Source organism: Gadus morhua, chromosome 10, assembly GCF_902167405.1.
Source record: "Gadus morhua chromosome 10, gadMor3.0, whole genome shotgun sequence".
NCBI classification, from domain to species: domain Eukaryota; kingdom Metazoa; phylum Chordata; class Actinopteri; order Gadiformes; family Gadidae; genus Gadus; species Gadus morhua.
In genome coordinates, this window is record NC_044057.1 from 15,525,186 (window position 1) to 15,538,798 (window position 13,613).

Sequence of the window (13,613 nt, forward strand, 5' to 3'; positions counted from 1 at the left end):
GAGAGAGAATGCGTGTGTGCGTGTGTGTATGTGTGTGTGTGTGTGTGTGTGTGTGGGTGTGTGTAAGAGAGAAAGCGAGAGAGAATGCGTGTGTGTGTATGTATTTGTGTGTTTGTGTGTGTGTGTGTGTGTGTGTGTGTGTGTGTGTGTGTGTGTGTGTGTGTGTGTGTGTGTGTGTGGTTGTGTGTGTGTGTGTGTGTGTGTGTGTGTGTGTGCGTGCGTGTGTGTGTGTGTGTGTGTGTGTGTGTGTGTGTGTGTGTGTGTGTCTGTGTGTGAGAGAGAGAGAGAGCGAGATTATGTGTGTGTGTTGTGTCTGATCTAAAAATCCTAAGATAAAAGACTTAACCTACAGCTTATGGCTAGATAACGGTCCCTAATGTATGAAGACAATCCTGCTGCCAAATCCGATACGCACACACATACACACACACACACACACACAAGCTAACTTTCTCTCTCACTTACTCGTAAACACACACACACACACACACACACACACACACACACACACACACACACACACACATTTTGCATGTGCAAGTGTGTGTGCATGTGTATGTGCGTGTTTGTGTGTGTGTGTGTGTGTGTGTGTGTGTGTGTGTGTGTGTGTGTGTGTGTGTGTGTGTGTGTGTGTGTGTTCGTACATGCCGTGCGTGCGTATGAATGAAAGGTATGGCAGGAGTGTTGTGTTGGCTTGGCCGGCTGTCTGCGGTTCTGCGGCGGTGAGAGCGAGTGCTGGGAGTGCAGAGCGGGCGTTGCTGCAGAAATCCCTTAGAAATGTTCCTTTTGGATCCGAGTCCGTGCTTACATACCGCTCTCCAGCTTCTCGAGCCCACTGTATCTCGTACTCCGTTTCATTTTCTCTCCTACGGTCCTAAAAGTTATGAAACCTGAAGTCGGAATACGTCTCTGGAAACGGCAGATCTGAACTTTGAGGGTCTGCCAGCGTGGATAATGCCCTTCACCTATGCGTGCAATTGAAGAAGAGTATGGGCAATATAGGATTGGAGCCTTAACGTTTATTTTCTCTACGGGAGATAATACCATCACGGAGAGAGAAAGTGTAGGTTTATGTTCCAAGAATAATGCGCCCGAAAGGGAGGCGTGTGGTTTTTATGTTATTAATCTTCAGTACCTGTGTCTCTTGTCACAACCAATGACATTTGCGACGTGTTCAACTCTCTACTGGTCGGCATCGCAGGGCAATTGACTAATCCCGTTTTGATCGAATAAGTGCGTGCAAATGCGCGCGCGTGTGAGATAGAGAGAGAGAGAGAGAGAGAGAGAGAGAGAGAGAGAGAGAGAGAGAGAGAGAGAGAGAGAGAGAGAGAGACGGGGAGAAAAGATTCGAAGGGGGGGGCAGCAGAGGGGGCGAGAGGTAGGAGGGAGAGAGGAAGGAGGAAGGATTGATCCGCGTCTGTTAAAGACTTGTTCTGTTTTTTTCTTTAGAGCTTTTAGGTTTGAGCCGAAGCGCGTCTCGAGCGCAGCTCCCAAACTCCTCAAGCAGCTTTGTCCAGACGGAAGCTAACCTTGCAATTTAATTTTTTTTGCAAAGTGAAGATCTACTTTACAGCAGCAATCTGATCCAACCGGCTCCATTGTGGGCTATTCTGCGTGCTTTCATTTGGACTGAGTGTTGCTCGAGCAGCCCGCTGTTGAACACAAGGAGCGACTGACTGCAGGTCCCGGGCCGATCTGTCACTGTGATTAGGTAAACACGCCGGATGGGAAGGCTCCAACTTTTGATTGTGTGGAAGTATAGCCTCCTTTAGTCCCGTGCACCGCGTCGCCCCTCCCGTCCCACCCACCCTCCCAGAACTGAGGAGCTGGGGAGTTTTCTCGGGTGATTCTTCAACTTTAAAAAAGCTAGAAAACAAATAAAAATCTCGGATTGCAATTTTCTCTCCTCCCCCCACCACCTAGGAAGGTTTTGGGAGGTGATGTCATCGCGCGGTGGTTCGCCTGGTATTGTGACCCGGGGGCGCGCGGAGCCCCGCTGCAGCCGGCCGACCCGCGGTTAGGAGGAGTGCGGGAAATCAGGTGCAAAGAGAGACTGTCATCTTGTTTTTTTCCCTCGTGCGCTCTGTCGCGGGTGGCTGCCTCCTGCTACACAGCCCACAGCTGTTCCTCTCCTGCTACCCCTCCCTCGTTACTCCCTCCCTCCCTCCCTCTCTCCATCTCCCCCTAAACCACACCGACTCCTCAGCGGTTCTCATTTAAGTCTCTCTTCTTCTTTTTCTTCTACCCATCTAAGCTGGACCTGGCGCTCACACCGCCATCATCACTATCACCACCCTCTCTGTCGGACATTTATCGGTCTCTTCCTACCCACCAACACCTCCTCCACCGATCACCGACCACCGCCAGCTGAAGGGGTCGTAGCCATGACCGAGGCTAATACCCTGCAGCACGCGGCGCGCGCCGACCCCCCGTCTCCAGGTCACCGATCCTTCCGGCTGCCAGTGCAACAGCAGATCGCGACCCCGCCTCGCGGTGGGCACTAGAACCCCGCTGTGCGACCCTCTCCACACCAGATCGGACTATTAACACACGCCAACGCACCCTCTTGTTGCGCTGCAAGTAACATCTCACTCACGGAGACGATCCGGCTACGTTTTGTTTTATTGCAACGGAACACATCCTGACTTGGAATATTCTAAACTTTACACCAGGGGACCGAACTGAGAGAACGCAAGAGAGGTGGGGGCCAACAAGTAAAGTTGTCGGTCTGTCAGTGTCGCTCGTGGTCGCGCTTTCACCTGTTCATCGTTTCGCCGGCGGCGCGCATGCAGCAGCCGAACCGATGCCCTAACCTTTTCCCCCTGGGCCCCGCCCCTTCTTTTTTCTCGCGGGCCGGACAGCTGTGAGAGGTTGCCCTGCGGTCACAGTGACATTCACCCCGCCTGACACCTCGCCCCTCGCCGTCCGCCGTTCGACCGCTCCGCCTGGGGACGCCGAGGCACCGCCGATGCCAACAGCGGTAGCCGTTGACTCATTGACTCTGCACACCGTCCAGCGGATTCACTACACGCACGGGAACCCTCCGGTGCGCCGGGCTGGCTCGGACGGAGCGCCGCGGAGACTGACTCCGGGCCGAGGTCCTTAGTGGATGGGGGAAGCGATGTGGTCCCTGCTCCCCATGCTGGCTGTCTTGTAAGTCACTCTCACAATCCATTTCACTTTTTTATAGGAAATTGTATCTAAACTTCTCTCTTTACCTTTCGTTCTTTGGGGTGATGGTTGGGTGTCAGGTGTGTGTGTGTGTGTGTGTGTGTGTGTGTGTGTGTGTGTGTGTGTGTGTGTGGGAGGGGGGGGGGTGGGGGGGGAGGGCTATACTAAGGAGGGGGGCTGGGGGAGGCTGTGGTGCCTAACTGCATTACATCACTACTACTCCTCATCAGTCCCCATAGGAAACATACCACGGACGACCCTGTTTTGATTGGCTGTCGGTCTAGGGTCAGTGGTTCAGCGTCAGGCCGTGTAGCTCATGGACGCTGCCATAAACATCTCCATCACCCCCACCTTATGCACTCTCTGCTCCGCTTGCCTGGCCAGACGGTCTTAAAGGAGAGCATTTTCCCGTAGAGAAATTTTTCCCCTGGAGAAATATTTCGGAAGGTGAGTCAAATAACGCTGGCTTTATCAGGGAAGGGAAAATGGTGGTGCCAAGAGCAGACCCGAGCAGGGATCCAGCCTGTTTGAGGTGTGTCCTGTTAAGAGATTTATTTTTCTTACTTTGTGTCGGCTGTACCTCTCCCAGATGGCAGTCCTCTCTACATACATTCCTGACCCAACGTGCAAGTGTGTCCGGTCTTCTGGGCCTCTACCCCATCACTGTCTCTCACATGTGCATAGCTACCACATACGTTAATACCTATTGAGATCCACTATACTATCTACGTATATATACACTATAGATCCAACCATGTCATCCACCTACCTGCCTATCGATATGAACTACCAAGCTACCTCAATGAACTCAGCTACGACCCGCCTACCTCCCTAGATCAACATTAACCACTAACTAACCACAGACATATATCTGGCCAACAGCCTTTTTTCTTCTACACACAAGCTGAGATCAAAAGACAATTTTATTTTAAAAAGATTGAATAATTGATGAGTTATGGAGGAGCAGTCAAGGAGTGATGCAGGGGTGATGTAGGAGTGATGGAGGAGTACAGGAGTAGCGGAGTAGTGATCGATGAGAGATGGAGGAGTGATGAAGGACTGATAGAGGAGGGATGGAGGAGTGATATAGGAGTGATGGAGGAGTGATTAATGAGTGATTAATGAGTGATTAATGAGTGATAGAGTCCTCCTGACGGCGGGCCTGGCGGTATCTGTGGAGGGACTGACTGTTGAGTCTACTGAGGTCTCAAAGAGCCAATCAGCCCTCCACATTCATTTCCTCCGAGCCTCTCGTCACGACCACAGCCATTCCGATCCACGGAGACTTTGGTTTCTGCTCGCAAACATGCTGTTTTACAAACTCAAGCGTGCACTTTTAAGCCAACGACACACACTGCCAACCGCCTGGTTTCTCCACATGGGAACCTGTTACGACTCCGTCTGCCTCTCTCTCTCCCTCCCTCCCTCCCTCTCTCCCTCACCCCACCACATTAGAAGGAAGTGTTTCTCTCTGGAAGCCACAGTGGCATGTCGAGTCCCACCACTTACAGCCGTGGCTGGAGCAGCTCGGGGCCCATTACTTTACCCCTACGACCACAGCGCTGTGCTGAGCTGTGCTGCTCTGAGCTGGCGTGCCCGGTAGCCTGACCGCACCTCTTCCCCGAGCCGCCGCCGCCGCCGCTTCTGTACATTGGAAACCGGTGCAGAGTGCGTCGGGGTCCAATAGCTCTGGTGTTGGCTGACCACGGCGACCGCCACCGCGCACCGTTAAAACCCCTCTCCCTGTCGGGTCACACCCGGCCCTAGGGGGGTGTGTGTGCGCGTGCGTCTCGGTGTCTGACGGTGGTGCCCCCGAAGGTGGAGGCTACAGCCCTCGCCTCGGCGGCGGCCTCTGCGTGCTGGACCTGCTGGGACGCAGCTTTATGATGTCAGAGCCGTGCTTGGCTTGGCCCCCGGCCAAGGCGCTCTGGGCTTCCCCGCACTGCTCCCTCTTGTCTCTTTTAACCGACTCTAGTCGACACTCTCTTATTCTCTCGTTTTCTGGCTTTCTCATCCTCCCCCCAAACCCCGACCCCCCCCCCCCCCCCCCCCTCTCTCTCTCTCTCTCTGCCCCCGCCTCCAGCCCCACCATCCTCTCTCTCTCCTCCTCGTCGACTCTCTGGTTCAAATTGTCCCCCAGACTTCCTCTGTCCCCCTCTCTCCCCCCTCTCCCTCTCTCCCCCCTCTCCCTCGCTGTGGCTGGCATACAGCTGAGGATTTGTCTGTGGTTTTTGGAGGGAGTGGGAGAATCCAGAGTGGAGGAGGAGGAGGAGGAGGAGGAGGAGGAGGAGGAGGAGGAGGAGGAGGAGGTGACGGAGGCTCTTACCTCCGCGGCGTTTCCCTGCAGCCCGCTGGTGTTTTAACAGCTGAGAGCGCTCACGCTCCGGCCCCGCGGAGCCCAGGGCCCTCCGCTCAGCACCACCTCCTCCTCCGCTCAGCACCACCTCCTCCGCCGCGCCTCCTGCAGCACGCCTCCCTGGGCCAACAACACATCGCTGCGTTGCCCTGGGTGTCCGCACCTATTAGGAAACACCCAGGGGCCCCACGCGCACACACACACCAGCAGCTAGGGGGAGAGAGCCGGGAGCATGGGAGAGAGAGAGAGAGAGAGAGAGAGAGAGAGAGAGAGAGAGAGAGAGAGAGAGAGAGAGAGAGAGAGAGAGAGAATAAAGAGAAACCTGTGAACCCTGACGTACAGATCAGCAGCGATGTGTGTGTCCTACTGTGTGCTTGTGTGTGTGTGTGTGTGTGTGTGTGTGTGTGTGTGTGTGTGTGTGTGTGTGTGTGTGTGTGTGTGTGTGTGTGTGTGTGTGTGTTTGTGTGTGTCTGTGTTTTTGTGTTGGTGTGTATCTGTGTGTGTGTGTGTGTGTGTCTGTGTTTTTGTGTTTGTGTTTGTGTGTGTGTCTGTGTCTGTGTGTGTCCTCCTGTGTGTGATGTGTGTCGGTCTGTGTGTGTGTGTGTGTGTGAGGATGTGCGTGAATGGCGACCATCTTCCCTGTTCTCCGTCCCACTGTTTCTCTCTTTGTTCCACTTTCCCCCACGCCAGACTTCACTCCGCTGGCTGCCTTCGTATCGCACTGTGTACCACCTTGCATTCTGGCTCTCAGTGCACACATCTGCCGCCGATAAACCCACGCACACACACACACACACACACACACACACTGATACATCTGTCTCGCTCCATCCCTCCAGAGGTTTCCTTTCCAGATCACTCCCACTATCAATCTGGCCGCAAGCTTGTAATGCCTGTTTACGTCTCTCTGCATTTTTCTGTGTACCTGTCTCTCCCCGCGCACCCTCCACTCATCCTCTCATCCACCCCTCTCTGTACCTCTCTCTCCTTCTCTCTCTCCTTCTCTCTCTCCTTCTCTCTCTCCTTCTCTCTCTCCTTCTCTCTCTCTCTCTCTCTCCCAATCTCCCTCTCCCCGCTATCTCCTTCTCTCTCAACACTGCATATGTCTTTGCTTTGGCCCAGCTGTCAGCTGCCTGCTTCTTTCTGTACACACACACACTGCACACATCTGCACATCTGTGTGTATGTGTGTGTGTGTGTTTTGCCATTGACAGTGTGGAGGAGTCGTCCCACTAACCCCAAACATAAAGGCAGATGGGAGGCAGAGAGCGATAGGAACAAGGTAGAGTGGAGGGAGGGAAGGTGATAGAGAGAGAGAGAGAGAGAGAGAGAGAGAGAGAGAGAGAGAGAGAGAGAGAGAGAGAGAGAGAGAGAGAGAGAGAGAGAGAGAGAGTGAGAGAGAGAGAGAGGTAAAGAGAGAGAGAGGTAAAGAGGTAGAGAGATGATTGAAATATATTGCCGTGAGGGCCTTTAAGATAAAATAAGAGAGATAGGGAGAAAGAGAGTGAAGTGTATATAAACAGAGACATAATTCATAGAAAATGCATTGGGTTGGCTATTATTTATGAGACACTTTATGTATTCAAGAGGGTTCAAGGACTGTCCAAACAGATGTGAGACGCTGCGCCGACTCCCCGGCTCAACACGTAAATAACATTCAATACATTCAAGGTCAAGGCCGGGGGGGGGGGGAGCGCGCTTGGAAATAAACTCGCAGGGATTCCTGATACCATCTCAACCGGAGCCACCGCTCCTGACCATAAAGCCTTTTCAAATGGCCAGACGCTGAAGAATGGCCGCCCGGGCAGCTGCCAACGCTTTCGCACGTCTCGTTGGGATGACCCATCCACGCGGGACCCTCTAACCTCTGTTTTAGGGGGCCGCAGGAGGGGAAGAACCCCGCACCTGTGGCCCAGTAGTCCAGCTGTCTACATAGCCGGACCGGGCCAGACGAGCCCGGCCTGCTCAGATGTCCGACCCAAACATGTTCTAGTCGTCTCGGCATGTTGGACCGGCCAGCCCCGGCGAGCGAGCGGTTCAGTTGGCGGCCAGATTCTGGTGTGGCGAGAGTCACGGCGGGGTCAGGGAGTGGGTCTGGGAGGAATGAGCACTGCTTCTCTTTTTAGGGAATGGCGTGACTGTTTACACTGCTACGGGTGTTGTCCATCTGTCCATCTGTCTGTCTGTCCTCAGTGTGAAACATCTTGCTCACCGCGATGCCAAATGACTGGTGGGCAAGCACCACAGCCTGTCTAGTGTCAAGGTAACCTCCAAGGTGCTGATAGGAGGGAAACAAAGAGAGATGGATGGAGAGGCCTGAAAAAGTGAAGGTGGAATTATTCTAACATTAACATTCTTTCCCTTTGGCTTTGGCTCTCCCCAGATGTATCCAGATGTTGCTGGTGATGTGCAATCCATTACAGGTAAGTGTCTCCCATACACTGTGAGGCAGCAGAGTACACCATGAGAGTGCATCTGGAGTAGTGATACATCGTCGGACGCAGAGGCCGCGCACCACACTGACACTGCGTTGGGTGGCCCTCATGCCCGTTCATTCACCCATGAGTCAGGGGGGTTTCCAGGTCTCCACATGCGCTGCCCGGCCTATTGACTGACTTTGAGTCATTTAGCAGACGCTGTTGAAACAATCAAAGCAAACACCGCTAAGAACTAAATTGGGTTCCAACAAAGAACATTACAGCCCTAGTTTAAAACGAACTTAGTTGTCCCAAGTTTCAAATAACTATCGGAATCTATTTGATCAATCGTCGTGATATATCACTCATGAGCAGAAATCCCGTATTCTGACATCGGTGTTTGTCTGTGTGTATGCGTCCGTGTGTATGTTTGTGCATGTGTGTGCGTGTGTGTGTGTCTATGTCTGTGTGTCTGTCTGTGTGCGTGTCTGTGTGTATGTTTGTGTGTGTGTGTGTGTCTATGTCTGTGTGTCTGTCTGTGTGTGTGTGCGCGCGTGCGTCCCCGTCCCCCCGCAGCAGGTGCTGGCCGTGGATGGGGTGAACTTCAGCGTGCACGTGGAGAACCAGACGCAGGTGCGAGACACCATGAGCCGGCGCCACCACCGCGTGTACCAGCTGTACAGCCGCACCAGCGGCAAGCACGTCCAGGTGCTGGGGCGCCGCATCAGCGCCCGCGGCGAGGACGGAGACAAATATGGTAAGACAGATAGATACACGGGCGGGGCCGAGGGGGCGGGGCCAGGGCCCCAGGGCCGAGGGGCGTGGCCAGGACCCAGGGCCGAGGGGCGTGGCCAGGGGCCAAGGGGAAAAATAGCCTCATGGAACGTATACGAGACGGACCCCAGTCTGCCCAGCTGTGTTAGTTTGGACGGAGGGGGACGGAGGGGGGGGGGGGGGGGGGCTTTCAATCGCTCAGACCCGTACGACAATGGACCAACCTACCGCATGCATGTGGTACACAGCGGTGGACATGTGTCCCACGCACACATGCACACACGCACGCACAATCGTCGCGGTAACCCGTACAATCTGACGTTATAGAGTGCGATTGCATGAAAAGAATAACAGAATTCTAGCAGGTGCAGATGACGCACACAAGAACACACACACACACACACACACACACACACACACACACACACACACACACACACACACACACACAGAGACACACAGAGACACACATGCACACATCTCTCCAGGCATTGACAGAGGGGCAGTGGAGCCTGTCTTGGAAGTACAAAGACCTCATCGACTGGCTGCTGATTCACTCAATGATTCGCAAGGGGAGAGGGGAGGGCGAGCAAGAGGGCAGTGATGGAAACCGAGAGCGAGAGACATAAAGTGAAACCGAGAGAGAGCGAGAGACAGAAAGAGGGAGAGAGAGAGAGAGAGAGAGAGAGAGAGAGAGAGAGAGAGAGAGAGAGAGAGAGAGAGAAAAATCGGCTCTAAAAGAAAGGAACAAACAATGAGTTAATAAAAGAGAGAGGCCTGGGAGGTTGCGCATCGGGACAAGTGTTTGCAACTCATCTTCTCCATCGATCTCTCCATTGATTCCACATGCTGTCTGTTGTCTCCCCCAGGACTGAAAGAACCGCAAACCTCCTCCTCCTCCTCCCCCTCGTCCCCGTCCCCGCTCCAAACACACACATATGCAGAGTATCACCACCACCACCACCACCACCACCACCACCACCACATTACCCTTCTCCCCCTTTCCGTCTGTAATGATTGCTTAACCATTCCCGAAGCGACGGAGGATTCAGTTGGCAGAAGAAAAGCTGAGCAGAACACTTAGAGCAGGACACCACAATCAGGGCCAACAGCCAAATGGACGGGGGCGTGGGGAGGGCGTTCTGAGACATAATCACATATGTGAGGTAGAAGGGCAGGAAGGATGTTTAGGGAGGGAGGGAGGGACAGAGGGAGGGAAAGGAGGGAGTGAGATAGGGAGCGTATTGATTTATCCTGACCCCTTTGTTGACTAAGGTCACGTAGGAACCATTTTTAGGATTTATTTTTAAAAAGAGCAACTGCTGCTGCCTAAAGATCTGCGGTGAGTAAAGGATGAACATGCCTGGAGACACGCAAACAGGCACACACACACACACACACACACACACACACACACACACACACACACACACACACACACACACACACACACACATTGACTCAATCCGTGCAAGTGTGCTTACAAACACGCATGTGCACAGATAGCACGGCGCTAAGTGTCTTCCAGGTGCCCTTATAGATTTTTATCTGGCCTCTCTTGGCTTAAGACCACCATGCGTCCACTAACCTTGGTTCTTATCTGCCCGATGAGGCCCATTCTGTGGTCAACACTGTGTGTGTGCGCGTGTGCGTGTGCACGTGTGTGTCCAGGCTTATCTCTTGACCATCTGTCCGAAGTGAGACATTTACATCTGTGTGTGATTTATCAACACGGTTAATAGAGATTTTTTGAAGCTGTGCTACGGTGTGCATAGCTGTCAGTTCACAAGATTGAACTCAGATTTCATGCTGTTTGATGGCCCGCCTGGCGCGTCCGACGCTTGTTTTATCCTCCTTTTATGCGATCAATGTAACATATGGGCGTGAGCCCGCCGGCAGTCCGTGCACGGTCCATTGCTATTGCCAGGGTTCGATTACGCGAACGCTCAGGATTTATGATACTATATAAGAGCGCACGATAAAAAACGGTTAAAAGCTATCATTCCCGCGTGCCTTGAAGAGAAGTCTAAAGGAAAAGTTGTGCAAGCTCTCAGGCTGGGATCCCACTTTCGTGTGCTCCGGCAGCGGGTGCAGTCTGGGGAGCGTCTTTTCACGCCCAGCAGTCTCTAACGTCTGTCTGCACCTCTGTCTGTCCCTTCACAAGCCCAGCTCGTAGTGGAAGCAGACACCTTTGGCAGCCAGGTGAGAATCCGGGGCAAGGAGACCAACTTCTACCTGTGCATGAATCGCCGGGGCAAGCTGGTGGGAAAGGTGAGGCCTCTTCTGTTTTTACACTTAAATCAAAAACAGAAATGATGTTCATTAAAACCACTAATGAACAGTTTGGCCGCATGGGATTCTGACCTGTACGTTTGCTTTTTTGTTTGCCTCTCCGTGTACGCCTGTGTGTCTGTGTGTGTGTATGTGTGTGTGTGTGTGTGTGTGTGTGTGTGTGTGTGTGTGGGTGTGTGTGTGTGTGTCTCTGTGTGCATGTCTGTGTGTGTGTGTCTGTGTGCATGTCTGTGTGTGTGCTTGTCTCTGTGTGTGTGTGTGTGTGTGTGTGTGTGTGTGTGTGTGTGTGTGTGTGTGTGTGTGTGTGTGTGTGTGTGTGTGTGTGTCTCTCTCTGTTTGCGTGTGTGTACGTCTCCGTGTGTGCGTCTCTGTGTGTGCGTCTATCCGCTCTCTCAGCAGGCCAGCAACCGCAGCGCCGACTGCGTGTTCGTGGAGAAGGTGCTGGAGAACCACTACACGGCGCTGATGTCGGCGCGCTACAGCGACTGGTACGTGGGCTTCACCAAGCGCGGCCGGCCCCGCCGCGGGCCAAACACGCTGCCCAACCAGCAGGACGTCCACTTCATGAAGCGCTTCCCGCCCGGCGAGCAGCCCGACCTGACCACGCCCTTCCGTTTCACCACCATCAGCAAGCGGAGCAAGAGGGTGCGGGCCGCCGCCGCCGCCGCCGCCGCCGCCACCGCCACGGGGGGCCCACGCTAGCTAGCGGCTGCTAACGCTAACACACGCTAACACCTCCCGTTTGTAAACCCAGAGCCCCTGACCTGAAGCCTGATTGGTTGCGCCCTGCTGAACATCTCCCTTCCTTTGGGATCGCTCGTGTTTGCCACTCCCCCCCCCTCCCCCACCCCTAATCTCCCCTCCCACATCTTGCAGGATCGTGTCACATGACTTAAGGGACGTACGTTTTTCTTTGTCGTCCCTGTATATGGTAATAACTCTTCAAGATGCCGATTTCTGTGAGAAGGACCTCGATCGCTACTATGGGGGGCCGGTTCCATCGCTAGTATAACGAACAGGGGCCTGGTTTGACTCCCTCGAGGGCCCCGTCAGACTCCTTGGCTGGGGACTCTATCGGCCCCTATGTGGGCGAACACAGACGTATGGCTCACGTCCCGGACCAGAGACCTGAACACTAGTCCAGGGTGGATCAGCCAGGCTGGAGCGTGGGGAGAATGGGGTTAAAAAGTAGGGAGTGGGTGCCTCGTCTCTGAACAAAGGGAACTCTGAATGTCGAAAGGAAAACAAAGCGAAGAGACAGGAAAGGGGTGGAGGGATGGACGGCGGGGTAGAATGTGCGGGACGGATCAAATGGAACACTCCTGGAATGCTGACATGTGACATACTTTCCCCTCTGTCTCATTGGCCGACTGGCCCGACTCTGAGAGACTCGTGAGGAGGGCGAAAGGACAGACATTATGACATTATGATGGACGGCCGGTGAATGAGGACGAACACGCGGTCGAGTGTATAGTTTACTGAATAAATGATGCTATGTAATAGAGGGTGGATGTGTGTGTGTGTGTGTGTGTGTGTGTGTGTGTGTGTGTGTGTGTGTGTGTGTGTGTGTGTGTGTGTGTGTGTGCGTGTGTGTGTGTGTGTGTGTGTGTGTGTGTGTGTGTGTGTCTATGTATATGTGTGTTTGCACACGTGTGTCTGTGTTGAAAGGCACCAGAGAAAAATAAACCAATAGTGAAGCTGGATGATGAGGGACCAAAGGACTACACAGATCCTGTTTATAAAAACTACCACCCTTGACAACTCACCAAAGGAACTGAAGCTCTACAGAACTGGAATGTATAAAAACCAAGCTGCACCAAAAGATAAGAACCAAAAAATAACACCCAATCACAGCGGACCAAAAGCTAAAGGCATACCAAAGACGACAGGAGACCTTGCAAAATGACTTTCCTCTTCACACCCTGGCGCCCCCCTCGGGCAATACGCCTCTGACGTCACGGCTCAGGGGGGGGGGGGGCGGGCAGGAACGGAGGGGTCGGGGCTGGTGGGGGGGGGGGTGCCTTCTTTTTTTAAGCATCGCTATGGCAACGCCCCTGAGGACGGTGTTCCCGTGTGACACTGTGGAGACAGAACGCTGCTACCAGGACATTGAGAGGAACACGCCAACACAAGTCTCCTGCACTCGCCGCGCAGTCAAGGGAGAGGAGCAAGGAGATATTAAAGGGAACAATTTATTAAAAGTGACATATAAATATATATATATGTATAAATATATATATATATTTATATTATAAAGAAGACAAAAAACCCTAAATAAGCAAACTTACTATGATGGTTATGCCTATAATTGTTGTTATGATAAAATTATTTCATTTATTTATTTCAGCTCCGTGTGCTGCAACTTTCTTGAGAGCTCAGTGAACCTTCTAGAAGCATATACCCCCCCCCCCCCCCCCTCTCTCTTACGTAGCCCCTCACACTTTACTCTGCATCGCCGATGGGTGATTTCACACATGCTGCACAAACACGTTGACATCATTATAATCTCTCTCTGGGCGCGCATTACAGGTCAACCCCTGACTCGCGACTGATCAAGCACGCACGTGCACACACACACGCATGTACACACAAACACACACACA

The 13,613-nt window shown here is 53.2% G+C and overlaps 1 protein-coding gene across 3 annotated transcripts; it reads left to right on the forward strand.

Moving 5' to 3' along the window:
• The first annotated feature begins 1,374 nt into the window (after nucleotides 1-1,374).
• fgf18a (fibroblast growth factor 18a) lies at nucleotides 1,375-12,995 on the forward strand. Of its 3 annotated transcripts, XM_030369235.1 has the most exons (7): nucleotides 1,375-1,711; nucleotides 1,924-2,040; nucleotides 2,255-3,153; nucleotides 7,911-7,950; nucleotides 8,521-8,701; nucleotides 10,883-10,989; nucleotides 11,407-12,995. In XM_030369235.1, the coding sequence occupies exons 3-7, from the start codon at nucleotides 3,110-3,112 to the stop codon at nucleotides 11,710-11,712; spliced, it is 678 nt and encodes a 225-aa protein (XP_030225095.1). In that variant the 5' UTR covers nucleotides 1,375-1,711; nucleotides 1,924-2,040; nucleotides 2,255-3,109; the 3' UTR covers nucleotides 11,713-12,995. The 3 variants fall into 3 exon arrangements, with proteins under 3 accessions (XP_030225095.1, XP_030225094.1, XP_030225097.1); XM_030369234.1 differs by having other exon boundaries at nucleotides 1,924-3,153; XM_030369237.1 differs by having other exon boundaries at nucleotides 1,375-3,153; nucleotides 8,524-8,701.
• The last annotated feature ends 618 nt before the right edge of the window (nucleotides 12,996-13,613 follow it).